At 37.2% G+C, this 24253-nt stretch overlaps 1 protein-coding gene across 2 annotated transcripts in view; it reads right to left on the bottom strand.

The window, feature by feature from the left end:
• Positions 1–1847: 1847 nt before the first annotated feature.
• The window catches only part of dtd1 (D-aminoacyl-tRNA deacylase 1), a 59871-nt gene continuing 37465 nt past the window's right edge, over positions 1848–24253 (bottom strand). Inside the window, exons 5-6 of one of the 2 annotated variants that reach the window (XM_039738402.1) lie at positions 14914–15077; positions 1848–2918 (exon numbers count right to left, since the gene is read on the bottom strand). In XM_039738402.1, coding sequence (XP_039594336.1) covers positions 14925–15077 — 153 coding nt within the window. In that variant the 3' untranslated portion in view covers positions 1848–2918; positions 14914–14924. Of the gene's footprint in view, positions 2919–14913; positions 15081–24253 lie in introns of both variants that reach the window. The other variant, XM_039738400.1, reaches the window with a different exon arrangement.

Raw genomic sequence — 24253 nt, 5'->3', positions numbered from 1 at the left:
TTGCTTATCAGTCTACGGTTAATAGCCCATAATGACAGTGAAAATGTTTTCAAACAAGGTTTGGAAATTTATTAAAAAACTGAAATCTCTCATTTATTTGACCCTTAATTCAGCACTTTGTAGAATCCCCTTTTGGCAGCAAGTACATCTTCAAGACTTATTGGGTAGGTCTGTACAAGCTTTGGATGTGTGTAGTGTATTCTATTCTTCCTGGCAGATCTCCTCACGCTTCATTAGATTGGATGGAAAGCGTCTCTGTATAGTGCCAACTCCAGATCTCCCCACAGCTGTCATATGAGCTTTAAGTCTAGCCTTTGGCTGGACCACTCAAGGGCAGTGTCCTGAAGCCACTGAAGTGTTGTCTTGGTTGTATGCTTTGGGTCATTGTCATGCTGAAAGATGAACCATCATCCTAATCTGAGGTCACATGCACTCTGGAGCAGGTTTTCTTCAAGGATCTCTCTGATTTGGTTGTATTCATCCTTCCTTCCTTCTTTTCGAACCAGTCTCCCTGTTCCAGCTGCTGAGATGCACTCCCATACCATGATGCTGCCATCACCATGCTTTACCATATGAACGGTATTAGTTGATGAGCAGTACTTAGTTTTTGCCCAGTTACATTTTTATCTCAACAAACAACAAAACATTTTCCTCATGGTCTCAGAGTTCTTGAAGTGTCACACTATGTCTTTCATTCAAGAGTGGCTTCCATCTAGCCACTCCATCATAAACACATGCTGGATGGAATGCTGCCGTGATGGCCATCCTTCCGACAGGTTTTCCCATCAGCAGAGGACTACTATGTTAAAGTGACCATTGGATTGCTGTTCACCTCTCTGACCAAGGCTCTTGTTGACCACTGACTCAAACTGGCCGGATGCAAACTCTAAGAAGAGTGGCTCCAAATCTCTTGCATTTCACAAGTATTGAGGCAACTGTGCTTCTGGGAACACTTAAAGCTTTAGAAATGGTTTTATCTCTTTGACCTTATCTATGCCTCACCATAATGTGATCACAGAGATCTACAGAGAGTTACTTGAAGTTCATGGCTTGGTTTTTGTTCCTTAAATACAGTGTGACTTCTTTACATACAGTGTGAATTGTACATGCACAGGTAAACATGTGTCTTTCTAAATGATGTCCAAATCAATTCAATTTGTCACAGCTGGATTTCAGTCAAGTTCTTGACACAACTCAAAAAGAATTAAAACAAAAAGGATGCGCCTGACCACATTGGGATTGCCAAAGCCCAGGACACTTATATGAAAGAGAGATTTCAGGTTTGGATTTTTACTAAATTTGCAAACATTTCTGAAAATCTGTTTTCACTTTGTCATTACGGACTACTGAGTGTAGACCAATGTACAAAAATGGCAAATTTATCAATTTAAAATTAAATTGACATGTTGTCATACCAATGAAGTAGGAAGGAAACGGCCATGAATATTGATAGTGTGAAAAGGCAGTAAAAATTGTTAAACATACCAGAGGAGTTTGTCAGAATAACATCCATTGGATTAATGAACCCAAATAACCAACCCAGAACAGAAAAAACTGTAATATACAAAATAGCTGTGAAAAACATAAATAAATATAATGCTAATAATGTATTACATCTGAAAGATGAAACCAAACATGTTCAAAGTATGCCCAAACGGTATAAGAACCAGAACTGGAATGACATAATCATGGCGTAACACTGCTGCTCTTAAGGTGCAATCCGCGTGCCTCAAAAATTCACTGTGGAAGAAAAGAATCATAAAGACCAAACTCACAAAGGCAAATTTTAATTATGATTGTTCAAATATGTTTTACATTATACTGTAAAAGAAATGAAGAGCACACAGTACATTTCCACAGAATCTTTATTTTACTCCTGTCAAGGGTCAAATAGAACACAATTTTAATTCAGAGACAAAATGCAAAGAACCCAGAAATTGAAACAATTTTTTTCAAGGATTAAAAAGGACAATCAGTTTTAAAGAAAATGATACACTACTTGAGACAATTCATCATGTCATGCGACTCATTATGTATACAGTAAACATATCAGTGTATATTTCAATATTTTCTGCATAGCCCTCATCGACTTGAGATGATACATAATCATAAACCATGCAGCTGTATATTGGTTGACTAAAACAGTAGTCATGAGATTTGCTAGTTTAAAAAAGAAAAATCAAAATTCATGTTAAAAAGAATCAACTGTCTATTATGCCTTCTTTACTATTGTTTAATAAATTGTTAACTTCCTGTTGGTCCTCAATTAATGCAAAGTACAGTAATTAGGTCACATTGTTGATAACTGAGAAAGCAAATCTGTGCAAAAGTGCAGAAAACTGCCTGGCTGACAAACCAAAGAAAAATGGCAAATTACTTGCACATTGAATTGGTCGTCAATCACAATGTTTCAAGGGGTTCTGAAGACAGCACTTAACAGATGTTGTCATCATGCAGACAATACAGGAATAATAAGGTGTTGGGCACTAAGAAAACCACATACAAACAAACACCTAAAATAGAAATTGGGAAATAATTAAAAATCTAGAGCTATGTTTTTATGTCAAAAACATGCACTACAATGAATCTAAGCTTCAACTTACACAATAAGAAAAATAAATTTAAGGTAATGAATAAATGTTTGGACCAGTTAGACCCACAATGAACAACCCCTTTGGACGCAAAGGCATATCTTTCCAGTCATGAATTTCTTATTTTACTCATTTCTAGGATATTCATCTCAACAGGTAACACAAGGCCATTGTTTCCTTTGGTTTCACATTAGATATACGTTAAATAGTGGAGCTTATTTCCCAGTTTATTCCTCTTTGTAAGTGATGCTCAAGCAATTTTTAAGGTCAAGGAAGATCAGGTCCACTGGGAAATTTGAAGAGTTCACCATGTCCTAAAGAATGCATCTGATAAAAAAAAAAAAAGCAAAAGTAAGATCTTTTCGCATTTGAAAGTAAATGAAAGTGTTTTAAATAATTTAAAAGAATGCTTCAAAGCATGTCTATAAATGAATAATCTTGATTCTTTTTCTTCAAAACGTACTGTGTCAAACAATTGGATCTTCTTAGCAAAATAATTGTGCTTATTTAATCACAACTTATTTTTATTTATTCCTAAGAAAACTTCTTGATTTTTCACAAGAGTATTAAAAAAGAAAGTGAAATACAACAAACTAGTGAAAGGTGAAAAGTTCCAGTAGTACAACGGTCCCTATCAGGTTTTCAAACTCCCGTTCTCAAATTCCAGTAAAAATTGAAGGGGTCTAAATACTCTCTGTAGTTTAGTTTTGTATGCACTCAGCCATAGGAAGTTACAGGGACAGGCGTGTATGCACTGGTGTCACTGAAATTGGCTGTGAGCTTTTGTGTGTCTTGTATGCCTTAAGGCAGGGTTCTCAAACTCTGGTCCTGGAGGGCTGCAATGGCTGCAGGTTTTCATTCTAACCCTTTTCTTAATTAGTGACCTGTTTTTACTGCTAATTAACTTCTTTGAGTTAATTTTAAATTGAGTTGTTTTTTAAGATTTGTTTCTCTCGATTGCTTCATTTCTTTCCTTAAATGGCACCCAAATAGAAATGAAATGTGGAGTGAGTGAGCCAACAGAAGACCAACTAAGTCAAGGCCTCAAACTCCAACCAATTTCATTTAAATTGATTGCCAATTCTTGTTGTTAATTAAACCCGTTCTTTAATTCCATGGCTTGTTGCTGCTCTCACTGCACAATAGCATACATTTCCAAAACTGTTGATTTCCTCTTTTCTAAGAGAACCGGTCAAATGTTATGTGGACCTGAGCAGATCAGCATTCCTCAGACCTTCATCTTTCTTTATTTTCAGATACTGAATGATGGACAGTTTGCTGGTCCGGTTTTGGCTCATTTTGTACCTCACAATTGTTGGGCAGGAAAAAGAAACAATTAAGATATCTGAGTCATCAAGTGAAAGTCAATTACAATTAATTCAAAAGAAGTTAATTAGCAGCAAAAACAGGTCACTAATTACGAAAAGGGTTAGAAAGAAAACCTGCAGCCACTGCAGCCCTTCACGCCCAGAGTTTGAGATCCCTGCCTTTAAAGCATACAAGACTCACAAGAGCTCACAGCCAATTTCAGCGACACCAGTGCATACACGCCTGTCCCTGTAACTTCCTATGGCTGAGTGCATACAAAACTAAACTGCAGTTTAGATCAGAAAGAGCCTTCAGAAAGTATTTAGACCTCTTCAATTTTGACTGATTTTGTTGTGTTGCAGCCTTGTGCTAAAATTGTTTTAACTTATTTTGTCCCCCATCAGACAACACTTAATACTCCAGAATGACAAAGCAAAAACTTTGTTGAAGTCCGGCAGCGATTATGGCCTGGAGCCTTCTTGGGTTTGATTCAACAAACTCAATACACCTGGATTTGATGATTTTCTGACATTCTTCTCTACAGATCTTCTCAAGCTCTCTCAGGTTGAATGGAGACCATCAGTGGACAGCTATGTTCAGGTCTCTGCTGAGATGTTTGACTGGGTTCAAGTCCAGGCTCTGGCTGGGCCACACAAGGACATTCCCAGAGTTGTCCCTAAGCCACTCTCGTGTTGTCTTTGCTTTGTGCTTAGGGTCTTTGTCCTGTTGGAACGTGAACCTTTGGCATCAACTGAGGTTCAGTGTGCTCTGTTGATGGTTTTCATTAAGGATAATTTGCTTTGTTTAGATTTCCCTCAACCCTGACTGGTTTCTCCAACACTGAAAAATAACCCCAAAACATGATGCTGTCACCACCATGCTTCTGTTTTGGAATGGCATTGCACAGTTGATGCACAGTGCCCGGTTTCCTCTAGACATGATGCTAAGAACTGAGAATCTTGTTTTTCATTGTCTGAGAGTCCTTTAGGTGGATTTTTGCAAACTCCAAGCAGGCTTTCATTTGTCACCAGACCATTCTGACACAAAGATTCCAGATTCAAACCCAGAATCCAGGTTCGACTCCAGAGTAGTGGAGTGTTACAGTGGTAGTTGTCCTTCTGAAAGCTTCTTCTATCTCCACAAAGGTTTTTCTGGAGCTCAGCCAGAGTGACCATGCAGGTTCTTGGTCACTTCTTTACCAAGGCCATTCTCCCATGATGCCTCAGTTTGACCAAGCAGTCATCTCTAGGAAAGAGTTGTGGTTGTTTTACAGCTATTTTATTTAAGAATTACAGAGGCCACTCTGCTCTTGTGAACTTTCAATGTTTCAGAAATTTCTTGTAGCCATCCCAAGATCTGCACCGCAACACAATGCTGTTTCTAAGCTCTGCAAGCAATTCCTTTGACCTTTGTTTTTTACTGTGATACACATTGACAACTGTAGGACATTCTATAGACATGTGTTTGCCTCTCATATTCATGTCCAATCTATTGAATTGATGACAGGTGGACTCCAAACAAGGTGCAAAAACATCTCAGTGATGATCAATAGAAACGGATTCACCTCAGTCAAATTCCATGCGTCATAGAAAACACAATTTTAATAAATTGCAAAAGTTTCTAAAATCCTGTTTTCACTGTCTCTAGGCTGTAATCACTACCAAAACTGCTTCAACTAAGTAGTGAGTAAAGAGTCTGAACACTTGTGTCAATATAATATTTCAGATTTTTATTTTAATGAGTTTGCAAAAATTCCTAATATCCAGTTTTCAGTTTGTCATTGAGGGGTGTTGAGTGTTTAATGAGAGAAAAACATAATTTCAATGATTTGAGCACAAGGATGCAACATAACAAAATGTCTAAAAAAAGTGAAGGGGTCTGAATATTTTCTAAAGGTATTGTAATTCAGAATGCTTGACCACTTCACTTTTAGTCTCAGCTCCATCATCTGCCCAGTCTTTATAGTTAGGGTTCAGCTACATTTTCAGAATTTTGAAAAAAATCACATTTGTATAGCAGGCAGTCTTTACATCATTTTATGACTCACAATATTCTTATTATGCAAATAAGCAACTATTACTCTCCTCCTCTAATGCTGAAATACTATGCAGTACCTTTATCACCTATATTATTGGTCATGTAGACACCTAATAAGGTTTGCACAATGGAGGTTTACCTATAAAAATATGAGGAATATTGTAAGAACTCTGGACCTCATACAATGTTATACTGAAATTTTCTATTAAAACAGCAATCAATATGATTTGAATGTTCTATCTTTAATAACTTTATTTTAATTAGTTACTTATCCATTTTTTTTCTTTTTTCGTTTTTGGCTCTCACAGTGCCATAGTGTTCAGTAGTGCTGCATCACTGATCCAGAAGCTTAAGGATGAATTTACACCTCTGCACTATGTAGAATTTGAATGTCCTAATTTGAACCCGACTTTCTATAACACTGCTTCAGAACTTTTGAAGCTTATCATGTATGCTTTACCCAATGTAAAACAAACTCTCATAATCCTATTATTATGTAGTAGTTTCTGTCTCTTTATTCTTTCATGGAACCCATTTTTATATAATATGTTTCTTGTGGTGAAGCCTTGAGATGTTTATCATTCATAAAAAAAAAAAAAGAGCATTGTTTCAAGCTTTCTTCTTTTGGATAAAATGGCTCTATATAAGTAATGTCCCCAAAGACCAAAATATGGCTTTAAAACCAATCAAACAGGTAAGTTTTTTCAGAGGTTTTCAGAAGTACTGTTGAATATGGTGCTTTGAGTACATTTATAAGGCCAACTTCACTCTAATGGAAAGGGACAACATTTGACAAATCTGTATATTGGACAAATGATAAACAACTTAAAATGTGGACAATGTACTTTATACTAGGATATCCTCACCCCATTACCAGAGGCAAAGAGGGTGGACTATGGGTGGAAATGTGGAGTTCTCCAACCAGACCATCCGGACCTAAAAGTGAGTTGTCCGGGATGCCTTGTTTTTTAGGACTGCCAAAGACACAGGGATGCTGAGAAAACAGAAGAGAAACAGAAGTAGAGAGGGGACAACAAGTAGGTTGTTTTGATGTACAAGTTCGAAGATGAACAAGTATCTACTAAAGAAGTCCAAAAATTTGGCAGTCATTTTTTCCCCCCTGTATATTTCTTGTTTTTTGTTTTTCTCCATTAATCAATCCCTTGAGTTTATTTTTTGATAAATGAAGTACAGAATTTTTGAGATATTTACAATTCTTAGCATTACACATACTAAGAGGTGCCAGGAAGATGTTCTCCCTGTTATAAAATACAATGTGGTATAAGTTGTGATAAAACTCAGTATCTCACTAATGACATTTTCCCCAACTCTAGAAAAAAAGCTTACTCTTTGATGGAGAATACATAGTTCTGATTATAACCCGTAAGAAGATCGATTAGTGAAAGGACATTTACTTTTCTGTCCTTGTCTTTGTCATAGTTTGGCTTTTTAAAATAACATTTTTATGTATTTGAAATTCAGTTTTTTGTCAATGTTAGCTAATCAACTTTTCAAACTACAGTATCTGTTTATATCCCAAATTTGCAATAAAAATGTCAAAGAGAGCTCTTTGAAGATAAAAGCTTTGTGCAATTTTTTTAAATCCATAGATATCAAAAATTACATGTACCTAACCTGCATGTCTTTGGACTTCGGGCTGGAGCACCCGGAGGAAACCCCGTGTCTGTGTGGGTTTCCTCCTGGTGTTCTGGTTTCCCCCCACAGTCCAAAGACATGCAGGTTAGGTGCATTGGCGATCCTACATTGTCCCTAGTGTGTGCCCTGCAGTGGACTGGTGCCCTGCCCGGGGTTTGTTCCTGCCTTGTGCCCTGTGTTGGCTGGGATTGGCTCCAGCAGACCCCCGTGACCCTGTGATAGGATATAGCGGGTTGGAAAATGACTGACTGACTGACATGTTTCTACAGTGTTCTAATTACTAAAATTGACATCTGTTTAGCCATTGACAGGGTTGGAACCTCTAGTTTGGTGCTCTAAGCCCCAAAATTTTAAATGCACAAATCCATCCATCTCAAAGTACACAACCTCTTTCAAAGTCAAACGGGCCCAAAGCCTGCCGAAACAGCAGTTTGTGCAAAGACAGGGACAAACTCACATTGAGACATCAGCGCCAAAAAAAAGAAAGAAACAGACATCTATAGAGTTGAAGTTGAGACATAGACATAAATTGGAGTTTCTGTTGTGTGCATTTATTTCCACATGCCTTGCAAGCATTTCTGTGTGCAAACAGGTTTCATCGATCTGTAATGCTCAAGAAATTTTAGATATTTCTGGTTTTTATTCCTCATCCTCATTTTTTACAAATGGCCAAGCATATGTCACTTGGTCTAGAACAAATCTGACAGCAGAAGTTAAAAATCTTGAAAAGCAAGGAAAGTCTAATTCCCAATGAAGAGCGAAAGAAATGAAAAGAGGAATGCTTAAATATGCTGCTTAATTCAAGCAGGAGTTACACAAGCATACTATACAACAAACATTTGAGCATACAAGTTGTATGTACACATAGAAGAATGCAAGCGTACAAGTTATTTATCCATTTTCTCATCCTTTTTTGCACTTATTGTCATAGGCACTATTACAGACATCTTTGTTACGGCTAGTTACAATATATGCATTGTGTTTATATTGTTAAAAAATAGCAATAAATTAATACAAACAAACACAGAGAAGAGAAAGAATGCTAAAAATTCATTTAAAACCAATTAAAAAGATTACTGCCACTATTAAGGTACAGTATAGGTAATATCACTCGTATCTTTAAGAAGGGCACGCTGCACTTTAATCTAAATGGTGAAGCTGATGCTGCCTATGTAGTATCATTTGGTCTTATTGATACAGCTAAGTGTCATCAGCATAAGAATAAAAGATAATATTAAGCTTTTGCATAATATCCTGTAATTGGTTCTGTACATATAACAAAGAAAAAAAAAATAGTGGGTCCAATACTGAGGAGCACTACATCTAAATATTGACAGAAATTAAGTAATAAAACCACCATATATACTGAAACGTATTTGATAAAATGTGCTTTCATTCATGTTAAATCAATGGTGCAGCTTTTGGGTTTCTCTTTTATTTTATTTTCTTTTGTTCCCTTTGGTCTGTCTGAAGGAAAATAATTGCAATGTCAGTGCAGTTTCTTGGCTATGTATGGTGGATTCAGAATAGTTTTTTATTGATTTACGGAACTGATACTACTGTTGTGATATTATCTGCCTGCAGCGAGCCGACAAGTTCTTCACTGGACTCAAATGAATACAGCTTTGCTTGGCAAAAAACATTCTGTACTTCTTTACAATCAGAAATTACACTGCAAAAATATATCAGCACTGAACTCAAATTGCACTTGAAATGATTTTCTGAGGAATATTCAGTAGAGTAATATCAGTCACACTCAAGAAGTTTTGCCTCAATTGCAACAGTGAGTTTCATCATTCAGGGTTTAAGTCCAATGCACAAAATACTGATAAAAATACAGAGTGTTTCAAAAATGTTGACACTTCAATGGCTCTGTCATGTTTAATGGAAACAAATCAGATAATACACTGCAACACTGTGGCAAAACTATGTTGAGAGCTTCAGTAAGTCAAATAATCTCCATTTATTTGCTGCCATTGTCAACATAATAATAAATTCCTATAACAGCTAATTACCCTGTAAAAGTTTTACTAAAAGGCAGAAAAAAAATGTATTATAATAGATACATTTGTCAAGATGATAAAAATGACTGTTAATGGGTTGAGTTTTATATCTCTTATTACAAAGCAGAAACCATTTCTAGACAGGATGCCATTGCACGACAGGGCCTAAAATAATGGTTAATGACTAATATAAAAAAGTAAGGAAAATTTTTTGTGGTATAGAAAATAAACTTCTGTTGAGTGGGTGAGTGTATGTCATCTTTATATATATATAAAATCCAAGTCTGTCTGTCTGTCCACTTTTCACAAGAGAACGACTTAATGGAATTAGGTCAGGTTTTTTTCTAGAATTTGCTTGAACATTCCGATTGATTTTGTAACTTCTCTCATTGCGCTAAATTCACTTGCAGGAGATATTTATTTGCGCAAATCCAAATGAAACGCAGTGGGCCGAGGGGAGGGGAAAGTGTGACGTCAGGAGTGGGGAGCCGGGCAGGGCCCTCCTGACTCACGTGCCAGCTTACCTGTCGCCACATTTTGGAGCGTACCTTGCCTCCGGCTTAGCTAGTGATACCGATTTGTTTATTGATTTTTAAAGTTTGTCATGTTTCACAACTATGCGGGCAGAGCCCCGGGGGACAGCTAGTAAAGAATAATGGTAATAAACACCAATCAGTTTATGACAGGGAATATATTGTTGCAAAATCATTGTAAAATTTGCATAGATAGAATTAAGATTATAGTTAATAGCACTAGTATTTTCAAAAATATTGCAAGAGAGAGAGATCAGGTTTGCCAAGAGTCAATCAAGTGATCAATCAATCAACCTGTATTACTTATACCTGTATATACCACAATTCACAGAAAAAAAAAATCACAAGTGCTTTGCAAAACAATCAAGGACACACTACAAAATATACAGAATATCCAAAAACTTCAGCACAATATTCCCAAACACCTTTACTAAGTTCTACCTAGTGCTGCATCTACAACGATACTCATGCTCAAAACTTTCCTCAAAAGCATCTCTGCTAATTTTGTTTGAAATAAATACAACTTTTTTATTTATACATTCCTTCTCGTAATGAAAGCAAACTTATTGAGTTATACATTAATCCAAAGTAGGAACAAATTTAAATATGAGTTTAAACTGACAGATATATCATTACCAAAGAATAGGCCTCACTCCAATGAATGCCCAGCAGTGCAGAGAGTAAAAGAAAAAAATATTTCAGGGGCAACTAGCCAACCTGGGTAAAATCAGAAAATGCCTGTTAGTTAAACTGATGATGATAATAAAAATATATGAAAATATACTGTAAATATCTGATCTGTAACAAACACCTTTCCAGACTAGGCAGTATGACTTGCATTATATTATGATGCCTGTCCAGCAGGCCTGCATACAGAGTGAATGTTTTTAAAGCAGTGATTAACATTTTAATGGGTTTTTGCCCAGCAGAACTTGTAACTTAAACTGTGAAAATAATGACATTTTTATATCTGATAATACTGTATTTATAACCCAGCAACAAGTATGCCTAAAAATCTGAGCTAATAAGAATGCAGAAGACACTATTTACTCAGAAGCTGGGCAAACACCACATCTGAAAAATTAAACTTTGCTTCCTCAAGGCAGAAATGTCACTTGAATAAAGATGTCTTAATTACTTTTCCAACCTCTGCCTTTGAGATTGGAATGTCAATCCATGACCTGCCTTTATTTCTGCATTTGTAATATTATTAACCCACTCTCAAAAATCTTGATATTTGTTGAGTTGTGGACTCTGCATAAAAGTTACACAAAGAACAAATGCTGTTTTAACCCAACATTATTTCAGAAAAAAGGAAAAAATGTTGGTGCTCATTGTATCCTAATACTTAAGGCAAAAACTCAAGCTACTAAACATAAACAACAAGTATTTTCCACTGGATAGACAAATGAGCTATGTATATGTACATAATATCACTCTGAATGGTATAAGACAATATTTTCAAAAAATAAAAAAGTTACCAAAGACAAAGAGTTACAGGTGACTAGCAAGAAATAAGTCAAAGTTAGATGACACAGCATTGAGTATAAAAGACAAAATGGTGCATTCTATTTATGGAGTGATTAAACAAGATAAACATCTTCCTGTTTAGGTGACCAGGGAACCTGGAAAAGATTAATGAATAGCATCAGTCAGGTCAGGTCAGGTCAGGTCAGGTTGAGGACCACTGCACTGGTACAGCATGTTGCGGCACCCACCACACAACAAAACAGCTTGGGATCCTGGTTGGCAATCTACCCCATAGGCAGACACGTGGTCCAGTCCCGCCCTCCAGAAATGACCCACTATCTGCCGCAGCCAGGTGTTACGTGGGCGTCCCCTTGGCCTGGTCCAGCCACTCGAGTCCTCATCAATGAGGCAGATCACCCTTGGGGAATCACGCCACATGGCCGTAGTGCCCTAAAGATGCAGATAATGTGCCTCATTCGGGATTTCACAATACCAAAAAGTCCAGTCTTCATCTCAGGTCACTAGATAGTGTCCATGCCTCGCAACCATATAGCAAGACAGGAAGCACCAGGACACTAAAGTCTTGGACCTTTGTTCTTTTGCATAGATATCGGGAGCACCACACCCACCTTCCAGTGACCTCACCAGAGATGTGAATGTCACTATACAGCAACAGTGTGGCTAGTAAAATATGAATATGTTCAAGACACTGAAAACAGCCTTGACATTCATAACAATGTTCATTATAAGGAAAACAATATAAAATAAACCATTAACTGTTAATCGATCTGCCAAAATATTATTACCAGCTCCAGTCAATAATAGAATTAGGTCACTGGAGAGGATTCACATTCCAGCAGGACAATGATCTAAAATATATAGCAAAAGAAACAACTGGGCTATCTTCAAAATAAAATAATACTGCGGAAAAGCTCAGTTTCAGACCAGAACAAAATCTAATCAAGGTTATGTGGGAGGAAATCAGTCATCATTAGACCTGAAGAAGAATTTATAAATCTGTAAATAACCAAAAAGTGTCCATATGTGCAGGACATTGATGAAAAACACACAACAAGACACATGTGATTGACTTAAAAACAAAAACAATGGTCATAAATAAAATTATCTAGATCAAAAAAATGTATCATTAAAGGCTAATTATTGGAATTTCCATTCATTTTTTTTAATATTTCATTCAAAAAGATAAAGTACATGGTTTATTGCACATTTGATTGGTATAGTGATTATCGATGCCAAATTAAGATAAACAGTGTTGACCAATTAAATTTTTTAAGGTTTCATATTGTCACAGAACAAAATGTGAAAAGGTGCAAGGGGAAATCAATACTTTTCAGCTTTTGTTCAAGTAAAGGCTTCAATTAAGACAAACCATATGTCAGACCTTTTTCACCTGTAATAAGACCCTATGCTCATCCTATCTGTTGGAGGTTGTAACTGTATTAAGATTTACTGCTCTTGTGTAAATGTATTTGGTCTTTACCTGAAATCAACTAAAACAATTCAGAGTGACCCTAAATAAAACCAGTTACTCCTTTAGGATTTCGCTGAAAATCCTTTGGTAACACTGCAAAGGAGGAAAACAAAAGATCCATGGATCCTACTGTTAAAAGATAAATATCAGATTTGAGACAAAAAATGTTTTGAAGGTATTATACAGTATATCATAAAACTCTTTGAAGACAAAGTTTAATTGGAAGAAAAACAACAAAAAAAAAACAGGACATTAAACAGCTCATTAGTGAAACTAGAGAGACCAACAACAATCTTAAAGGAGCAGCATTAATATATGGTGTGGTCTATGGCCGGCCAGTTATCCCGGCCAATACCCCCAGACCACCAGGTGGAGCCCTCCCTACAGCATGGAGGTGCCCCGAATACCAGCAGGGAATTATGGATAATGGAGTCTTAAGACACAGCCCTGCTGGATAACGTCAGGGCCGCCAGGGGACACAGAGACGTTTGGTTTTCATACAGTCTGGAAGTACTTGCAGGTCACGAGGATGGAAGAAATAAAGTGCTTCTGGGCTGACGAAGAAAAGAAGAGTTTTGATCTAACCCGGAAGTGCTAGGAAGTCACATGGACTGCGGGTTCAGAAGCACCTCCGGGTCATGGACTATAAAAGGACTGTGGGAACTCCCAGACAGCGAGCTGAACTGGGTGGAAGGGTGGCAACGCGTCTGGGAGTGGTGGAGAGTTTATTATTGTAGTGTATTGTTTATTTAATGAGTATTGTGGAGAGGAGGGTGCTTTGTGCACTGTTGTGTAATAATAAAGTCAACATTTGGACTTTTATCTGGTGCCTGACATATTGTCCGATGGTTCAGTAGGACGATAGTGCCCTCTATCTGTCTCTATGGCAGTAACCATTCACTGTGCATATTACAGGAGGTAAGTTGAAAAACATGGAGTCATTTCTCATAAAAATTAAAAAAAAACATCCAAGATTGTATGCATTTTTCAGGACACATCTCTCAAAATCATATGAGAAAATGTTTTTAGTTTTAATTCCGAAATATACCATATTTTTTGTCACTGAACCAAAATATCTTATCACCCGAGGAACACAAGCATTAATGAAAAGCATTGTGATTGGGACTAGGGACCAGAGCAAGACAGAGAGAGAAAATATCAAGAAATTTAGGCACAACACCTCTGCCAGAAAGCTTAAGTTAAAGAAAATTTTTGTTTTTGAACAATATGACAGTTCGAAACACACACCCAACTCAGTCAAGGAATGTATTAAAAAGGGAAGAACAATGACCTATAGTCACCCAATCAGACCCCGGACCTCAATCTCAAAGAAATAATATGCAGACTCACCTAAAGAGGGCTGTGTACAGGGAACTGCTTCATAATTTGAAGAAGGCTTTTAAAAGGAAGACTTGAATAAAACTGGGAAGACCAGCTCTGCCTAATTAATAGAGATCTTTTTAAACAAATTTACTACTGCATTACAAGCAAAATGTGCTTTAGATTATGCATTCTTATGCAAAAATGGTATTAGTTTTTTCAAATTAACCTAACATTATATTTTGCCAACTTAATCCAATGCATTTTTTTCAAACATTATGCATTTGCTTTTCACTTATAAATTGTTGGCTACAAAGTCTGACTAGTGGTGAAAAACTCATATTTGTCTTAATTTCAGCTGCATGTGGCTACCTTGTCTGTTAATCCATCCTAAATAAGCAGATGTGAGCAAACCATTAAAAAACTAAAAACAGAACAAAACTGTATTTTAACATTATTTACAGTATATTTGAAAAATCAATATATAAAAGTGAAGACCATACTGTGTTCTAGTTTAAGGTTCTCTTTCAGAAGACACATCTCCCTCTGCTCCACTGCTAGCACTAGGGTCAACTTTAGTACGTGAGGCAGCCTTCTCCTTGCCTGACTCTGAAGGCCCCTTGGCTCTTGTTTTCTCTTTTCGTTGTTGCTGTTTTTCAAGTTTTGCCTGCTAAAAAGAAAAAATAAATATTTTAAGAAAGATATCATGTATCTGTTTTAAGTACATTTTGCAAGTTATTTATAATTATTACATATATACTGTAAATTTCACATAGCAATGCCCTGTACTAAATGTAAGAGTAAAATGTAAAGAGTGATTTGATTTTACAACCTAAATCCAAAAAAGTTGGGACACTGTGTAAAATGCACATAAAAATAGAATGCAATGATTTACAACTCTCCTAAACCCATATTTTAATCACAATTGATCAAAGAAAACAAATCAAATGTTGAATGTGAAACATTTTACTATATCATGAAAAATATTACCTCATTTTGAATTTGAAGGCAGCAACACGACTCAAAAAAGTTGGGACAGTGGAAACAAAAGGCTGGACAAGTACGTGGTACTAAGAAGGAACAGCTGGAGGAACATTTTGCAACTAATTAGGCTAACTGGCAACAGATCAATAACATGACTGGGTATAAAAAGAGCATCTTAGTGAGGCAGAGTCTCTCAGAAGTAAAGATGGGTTCACCAATCTGCAAAAAAACTGCATCTATAAATTGTGTAACAATTTCAGAATAATGTTCCTCAGCGTAAAATTATGAAGACTGAATATCTCATCATCTACAGCAAATAGTATCAACAAAAGATTCAGAGAATCTGGAGAAATCTCTGTGCACAAAGGACAATGCTGAAAAGGGGAAAACTGTTCTGTGATCAGAAGAATTGAAATTTCAAATTCTTTTTAGAAAACATGGATGTTGCATCCTCCAGACTAAAGAGGAAAGGGACCATCAGGCTTGTTATCAGCGCTCAGTTTGAAAGTTTGCATCTCTGATGGTAAGGGGTTGCATTAGTGCCTATGGAATTGGCAGCTTGTACATCTGGAAAGGCACCATCAATTCTGAAAGGTATACAGTATACAGGTTTTAAAGCAATGTATACCCCCATTCAGATTCTCTTTTTCAGAGAAGACCTTGCATATTTCAACAAGACAATGCTAAACCGCCTACTGCATCTGTTACAACCGCACAGCTTCGTACTAGTAGAGTCTGGATGCTAAATTGACCTGCCTGCAGTCCAGACCTTTCACCAATTAAAAACATTTGGCACATCATGAAACAAAAAATACGACAAAGACGACCATGAACCGTTCATGGTAAATGGTAAATGGCCTGTATTTGATATAGCGCCTACTAGAGTCCAAGAACCCCCCTAGGCGCTTCACAACACAACAGTCATTCACCCATTCACACACATCACGCTGGTGATGATAAGCTACTTTGTAGCCACAGCTGCCCTGGGGCGCACTGACAGAGGCGAGGCTGCCGAACACTGGCGCCACCAATCCTTCCGACCACCACCAGCAGGCAAGGTAGGTCTTGCCCAAGGACACAACAGCTGCATTCTCATGCCGGGAGCCAGGATCAAACCTGCGACCCTCCGATTGCTGGAGCGGACAACCCGCTCTACCGACTGAGCTACTGCTGCCCCGTTGCGTTCAGCAACTAGAATCCTATATCAGACAAGAATGGGACAACATTCCTCCCCCAAAAGTGCAGCATCTGGTCTCCTCAGTTCCCAGACGTTTATGGACTGTTGTTAAAAGTAGAGGGGATGCTACACAGTGGTAAACATGGCCCTGTCCTAACTTTTTTGAGACGTGCTGATGACATCAAATTCAAAATGACCTTATTCTTTCCTTAAAATGAGACATTTTCTCAGTTTAGATATTTGATATGTTTTCTATGTTCTACTGTAAATAAAATATGGGTTTATGAGATTTGCAGTCATTGCATTCTGTTTTTATTTACATTTTACACAGTGTCATAGTTTTTGTGGAATTGGGGTTGTATATTAACTAAGTACACAGTCTCCATGACAGCTTAAACTGTCTTTTAGTCCTGGCTATTGGTCACTACTTTAGGGTTCACTGAAAGAAAACAAAATTACATAAAATAGCAGATACACCAACTCAACATATAAAGAAATTTGGGTATAGTTTAAAGATGTGAAAACAACCAGGATGTACTCAGAGAGATACAGTAGATATTGATGCACAATTATTTTCACAGTGTTAAATTAATTTTATTTTATCATGAAAAAAATTCTTACACGTTGATATTTAGTGGATGCTTTTACACAAAGCCTACTGAAACCTAGACAGTGTCAGTGACTTGCAAGAGATCTCACAGAGAGAGTAATGGTGACTGACCATACAACATTATTATCAAAAGGGCATCAAATCAAGTAAAATGAAAAGCATCAACTTTTTCAATGAAATACTGTATATCTACATTGACATAAATTTACATTAAGGACTCTATAATTTCTCTTACATACTTAACTGTATTGTGTAAGTTTCTATTTCATCTTTGTTATCTTTATTGATGCTTTGTAATTTATTTTCTTTTTTTTGTAAATGTAATTTTTTTCTTTAGCTTTTTGTAAACTTTGAGCTATATATTTTGCATTAACATGTGCTATATAAATAAATATATTTCTGCTAAATTAAAAAAAAAATAATAATTTACAGCTTCTACCTTTGTGTTTACACTGGGCACCCTAGGTGCCATACATTTAAAAATCATCGAACAAGCATGGCATTCACATTTTTGCCTATTTCTGGATATTTCACCATTAATAAAGAAAAGCAGTAAAATAAATGGGAAAAGAAAAATAAATCTAGAAAAATAATGGTTAAATTTCCTTTCACATTATTAACATGGACACCCAAAATATGGATGTAAGCAAAATTTCTTTTTTAAACTAAAGAATAACATTTGTTCTTTGTAGTGAGAATAATTTGTTAATACTCATAAACTTAACACAGAATCTTGTACAGTAAGGCCCTCATAATACTGTAGCCTGCAAAGTGTCTGTCACAGCTGAAAACTACTATGCCATATGTAGACCAAATAAAAAGTCTAAGCTTTATCTTGATACCAGTTACATTAATTACATGAAAGATGTCTAGAATGGACTGGGCATAATCTCTGGACTCAAACAATCCAGGACTCACGTAACAGAAAGGGAATGTGGACAAAGTTAGCACCTCAAGTCATTTGTTAACAGATTTTCCCTCCCACTGCCACCTTCTTCCAATCTACCCACACCAACTACGGGCTGTCCATAACTAAAGATCAAGTAAGAAGATAACTGAGGAAACAACACACAAGAAAAGCTATGGGGCTCAGTCCTCAAATTCTTAAGGCCTTTGATGACCAGCTTTGTGGTATCCTCTGTCACCTATTCAGTCACAAGACTTATTCTCACTTAGACAAAGCTGGCAGCACTGTAAGGATTATGTTTTTTGATTTCTCCAGTGACTTCAATACCATCCAGGAATCCTTTTATGGGGTAAACACTAAGATACGGAGGTGGATGAGCCTGTGGTGTCTTCGATAATGGACTATCTGTTGGGCAAACTGCAGTTTATGAGACTCAAGAACTCAGTTTCTGCTACGGACGTGAGCAACACTGGAGCACCACAAGGAAAAGTCTTGTTTCCTTTTCTCTTCACTCTGTACACCTCTGACTACAAGTATAAAACCAGATCATGTCACTTGCAGAAATTCTCAAATGATTCTGCCCTCATGTGGTGTATTGATAAAGGGGATAAGAAATATAGGAGTCGGAAGGAAAACTTTGTTTCTTGGCATAAAGAAAAGCTCTTGAACCATTGGTTATCTTCGTACATGCTCATCTCATGAACATGTACTAATATGGTTTGTCAAAATGACATTTGTCAAAGAGGAGCTAGGGATGTTCACCTTCGCCCTGAAAGGCATAAAAATAATCATCATCTTAAAGTGAAGGTATCTATCAGTCTATCATTATTTTGTCTGTTGAATTGTAGAGAAATCCAGGAAGGAGGAGAAGCGGAGAGAACACAGCCACTCAGAAATGAGACCTTTAAGAAAATGGCCTGCATCATCTATGACAGCTACTGTTAACTTATTTGCCACACCTTTTTATTTTGCTGCTGCTTTTTTGGCACATTATGCATTGGCAGGCTCTATTGTAGGCACGGAGCTGGACAGTTTGACATCTGTGGCAGTGCGACGGGCGCTGTACAGGCGCCTGTCAGTCATGGAGAATCCACTGCATCTACTGAACAGGATCATCACCAGACAGAGGAGCAGCTTCAGTGACAGACTGCTGTCACCATCCTGCTCCACTGACAGACTGAGGAGATCGTTCCTCCCACACACTATGCAACTCTTCAGTTCCACCTGGGGGGGTAAACGTTAACATACAAATTTATTGTCTGTTATACCTGCATTTTTATCACTCTTTAATTTAATATTGTTTTTTATCAGTATGCTGCTGCTGAAGTATGTGAATTTCCCCTTGGCATTAATAAAGTATCTATCTAACTATAAAAATGTTAAATCTATAGTGATTGAACAAGCATTTATTGCCTGCTGCCCTTGGTTGCATTTAATATCTGCTCTATGCTGCTGCTTGAGTAATAAATGAATAAAGAGGAGATGTCCTCTAACAGGAGAGGCGACACACAGTAGCTGTCAGTTTTGGGTACAGATCAGATCCACAGGCCCAGCTGCAAGTGCATTGCAATTGCCGGGCTGTCTCTCCTTCCATGACAGGTGAGTGCAAGCATAAGAGAAAGGGGTTGAGGATACATGTGTGTATCAATGTAATAAAGAATCTGGGTGTGGGAATATTTAATGTTTTCAGATAGGGATACCCCAAGACTCTCCCACGATAGAACACTGTTTAAATTTCTGTATAAAATGCTTTATTTCTCTCTTACTATTCTCAAAAACTACCTCCTTGTCATTCAGTCCTTGACTCTTCTATTAGTGTTGAAACAATAAAAAAAATTATTGGGTTACTTTTAGCATTATTAATAATACTATTGTATTACTGCCTTTTGGCACTTCTAATTCTTTTTTTAACAAATCTCTGCTTTGCATAGCAATAATTTCTCTCATAAGCTCCTTTTTCCTCTCAAAGTTGTCTTTTGTTATAGAATGAATTTCTCCTCATCATAATCATCCATGGAGGTTCTTTGTTATGTTTTCTATTGTTCCTACATAGTGGAATAAACTTGTCCTGGATTATATGAAGTATACTTTCAGATCTACCAATAGGTCCTCAACTGTTTGTACATATAGAAGTTTGTCTCAGTTTTTGCTGAAAATGTATCTTTCAGACAGATAATAGTTTTTCTTTTGGCAGAATTATTCCACTAAAATATTGAAATGGTTTTGTAATCTCTAAACTGTGAATGCTGTCCTAATTATTACAGGCTATCATGTGAAGACAGACTTTCATTCTAGCTGTAACTTCAACATGCACAGATTCTTAGTGGTGACCAAAAGTTAGTTTCTAGGAACTAACACTGCACAAAACACAAACAAAATGTAACATAGACAACATGCAGTGATCACAAACAGTTCCATTTAAAGTACATCAATCAATCCAAAGCAGAGTCCAAACTACAGGTACAACTACAGGTAACTGCAACATAAACTGTATGAGCATACGTGTTGTGTGTTTCATACACATCTACAGTCTTCTTCTTCTTTTGGGTGCTCCCGTTAGGGGGTTGCCACAGCGGATCATCTTCTTCCATATCTTTCTGTCCTCTTCATCTTGTTCTGTTACATCCATCACCTGCATGTCCTCTCTAATCACATCCATAAACCTTCTCTTAGGCCTTCCTCTTTTCCTCTTCCCTGGCAGCTCTATCCTTAGCATCCTTTTCCCAATATACTCAGTATCTCTCCTCTGCACATGTCCAAACCAACGTAATCTCGCCTCTCTGACTTTGTCTCCCAACCGTCCAATTTGAGCTGACCCTCTAATGTACACATCACACCCAGTGCAAATCTTAGCATCTTTAACTCTGCCACCTCCAGCTCTGTCTCCTGCTTTCTGGTCAGTGCCACCGTCTCCAACCCATATAACATAGCTGGTCTCACTACCGTCCTGTAGACCTTCCCTTTTACTCTTGATGATACCCGTCTGTCACAAATCACTCCTGACACTCTTCTCCACCCATTCCACCCTGCCTGCACTCTCTTCTTCACTTCTCTTCCACACTCCCCATTACTCAGTACTGTTGATCCCAAGTATTTAAACTCATCCACCTTTGCCAACTCTACTCCCTGCATCCTCACCATTCCACTGACCTCCCTCTCATTTACACACATGTATTCTGTCTTGTTCCTACTAACCTTCATTCCTCTCCTCTCTACAGCATATCCCCACCTCTCCAGGGTCTCCTCAACCTGCTCCCTTCTATCGCTACAGATCACAATGTCATCAGCAAACATTATAGACCATGGGGACTACTGTCTAATCTCGTCTGTCTCGTCATTGCAAATAAGAAAGGGCTCAGAGCTGATTTCTAATGTAATCACACCTCCAACTTGAATGCATCCATCACTCCTACCGCAGACCTCACCACTGTCACACTTCCCTTGTATATATCCTATAAAACTCTTACGTACTTCTCTGCCACTCCGGACTTCCTCATACAATACCACAGCTCCTGTCGAGGCACCCTGTCATATGCTTTCTCCTAGTCCACAAAGACGCAATGCAACTCCTTCTGGCCTTCTCTAAACTTGTCCATCAACATCCTCAGAGCAAACAATGCATCTGTGGTGCTCTTTCTTGGCAAGAAACCATATTGCTGCTCACTAATCATCACCTCACTTCTTAACCTAGCTTCCACTATTCTTTCCCATAGCTTCATGCTGTGGCTCATCAATTTTATTCCCTTGTAGTTACTGCAGTCCTGCACATCCCCCTTATTCTTAAATATCGGCACCAGTACATTTCTTCTACACTCCTCAGGCATCCTCTCACTTTCCAAGATTCCATTAAACAATCTGGTTAAAAACTCCATTGCCATCTCTCCTAAACACCTCCATGCTTCCACAGGTATGTCATCTGGACCAACGGCCTTTCCATTTTTCATCCTCTTCATAGCTGTCCTTACTTCCTCCTTGCTAATCCGTGCACTTCCTGATTCACTATCTTCACATCATCCAACCTCTTCTTTCTCTCATGCTCTTCGTTCATCAGCTTCTGGAAGTACTCTTTCTATCTGCTCAACATACTCTCCTCGATTGTGAGTATGTTTCCATCTTTATCCTTTGTCACACTAACCTGCTGCACATCTTTGCCAGTTCGGTCCCTCTGTCTAGCCTATCGGTACTGGTCCTTTTCTCCCTCCTTAGTGTCCAACCTCTCATACAACTCATCATACGCCTTTTCTTTAGCCTTTGCCACCTCTCTCTTCACCTTGCGCCTTATCTCCTTGTACTCTTGTCTACTTTCTGCATCTCTCTGACTATCCCACTTCTTCTTTGCCATCCTCTTCCTCTGTATACTCTCCTGTATTTCCTCATTCCACCTCCAGGTTTCCATTTCCTCCTTCCTCTTTCCAGATGTCACGCCGAGCACCCTTCTTGCTGTCACCCTTACTACATCTGCTGTAGTTTCCCAGCTGCCTGGTAACTCTTCACTGCCACCCAGTGCCTGTCTCACCTACTCCCTAAACTCAACCTTGCAGTCTTTCCTTTTCTGTTCTGCAAGTGCATAGCCACAGCACAACTGTGTATACTAAAATAACTTTACTCTTTATTATAATTGACTGTAGGTAACTAAGGATCTTATTCATATATATCTTCAGACGCTGTATTTAGTGCTTGGTTCTGTAATTCATTATAATGTTGTGGGCATTATAACATTGTCACTAATCTTTGTAAGCTATCCAAATAACTAACATGTGATAGTAGCTTTACCTTAAACTGGCAATTTTATGACAAACAGGACCTTCTCAAATGTAAAAAAACAAAACAGAGCCTCTTTCTTTTAGGCTACTTTTGAAAGTGAAGATAATGTGTATAAGCATGCTGTAGTTTTTCAACACTTTATGCCATTTTTGCAAAATAATATGCTAGAAACCTTGAAAAATCACATTTCTTAAGCTCAGTTATGGGGTACTCTTATCTATTGTAGCAGCAATGGACATAATGTGAGAACAACAAGGAATTTGTCAATTGTGGGGTACATTTACTTACATCTATACCAGGCCAATATAGAGTCAATATTTACCCCAACATACACATCATGAACTAAGTATCCACATAAAAACTTTAAATAGGTACTGTCCAATTTCAGAATTGAATCCAGGATCCCTATATATGTAAGGCAAATAATGTTACATCCCTGTCTTTTATATAAAACATCTAAACAGCGGAATAGAAAATAGCATATTTTAAAGAAATCTGAATTGATAGCATAGTCAGTAACTTATAACAAAATAAATCCAAACACTGGTATCTAGGCAGGACTACTCTTTCTACAATTTAAATGCAACTGAATCCTAATTTTTACTTGGTGCTCTGATAAAGGAAACTGATTCTGGATAGATAATTTTTCCGCTAAGCATTTCCCTGATTGGTTGTTGTAACACGTTAATCTTGCTATACAATTTTTAATGTAATACTCTCTACTTAATAAATCCAATTTTCACAATGCTACACAGACATGCCAGTATACTGACTTGCATTTAACCCCTTTCAAAACAGGTTTATTTAAAAACACCCCCTTATATTTATTCACTTAAGAAATAATAATTTTTTGGGATAATTTACTAATTATACTAAAATTCAATCCTTTTACAGAATTCAATCTGTTTTTTTTTTAGCTTCTGCCAACTTAATAACTCTAATACCAACTGAGTCAAATTCAGCTACATTGCATTGGCTAAGGTCCACATCAAGCAGATGTCTTCTTTGGATGTGGAATTTACTGAACCTCTCCTTGTTACTTGGACCTGGAATAACTACAAAAGCATACAGTATTCTGTTTTGGCCTTCTTGTATTGAAAGTACGTGTATGGCAGAATACAGCAACTTCTACCGACATGCAGCAGAATTACAAACTGTAGCTTATACTGTGACAAAATTACATTAGACTTACAAAAAAAATCAAATAGATGACTAAATAAATCACCAATAGTTTATCTCACATTATATTTTTCTGTAATTGTCAGGCATTAATGGAAAATATTAAAGAACAAAAAAAAAATAATAAAAAAAAAACACACTAAAAGCAAAAGCACCCAGACATTCTCATTATATTAATATGACCCACTAAAGATAACAAATTGTTGCATGCATTGTTGAATG

This window comes from Polypterus senegalus, chromosome 16 (genome assembly GCF_016835505.1).
Source record: "Polypterus senegalus isolate Bchr_013 chromosome 16, ASM1683550v1, whole genome shotgun sequence".
Classification (NCBI taxonomy): Eukaryota; Metazoa; Chordata; class Cladistia; order Polypteriformes; family Polypteridae; genus Polypterus; species Polypterus senegalus.
The sequence above is the reverse complement of the archived record's forward strand: the minus strand, read 5'-3'. Positions and strand labels throughout refer to the sequence as shown.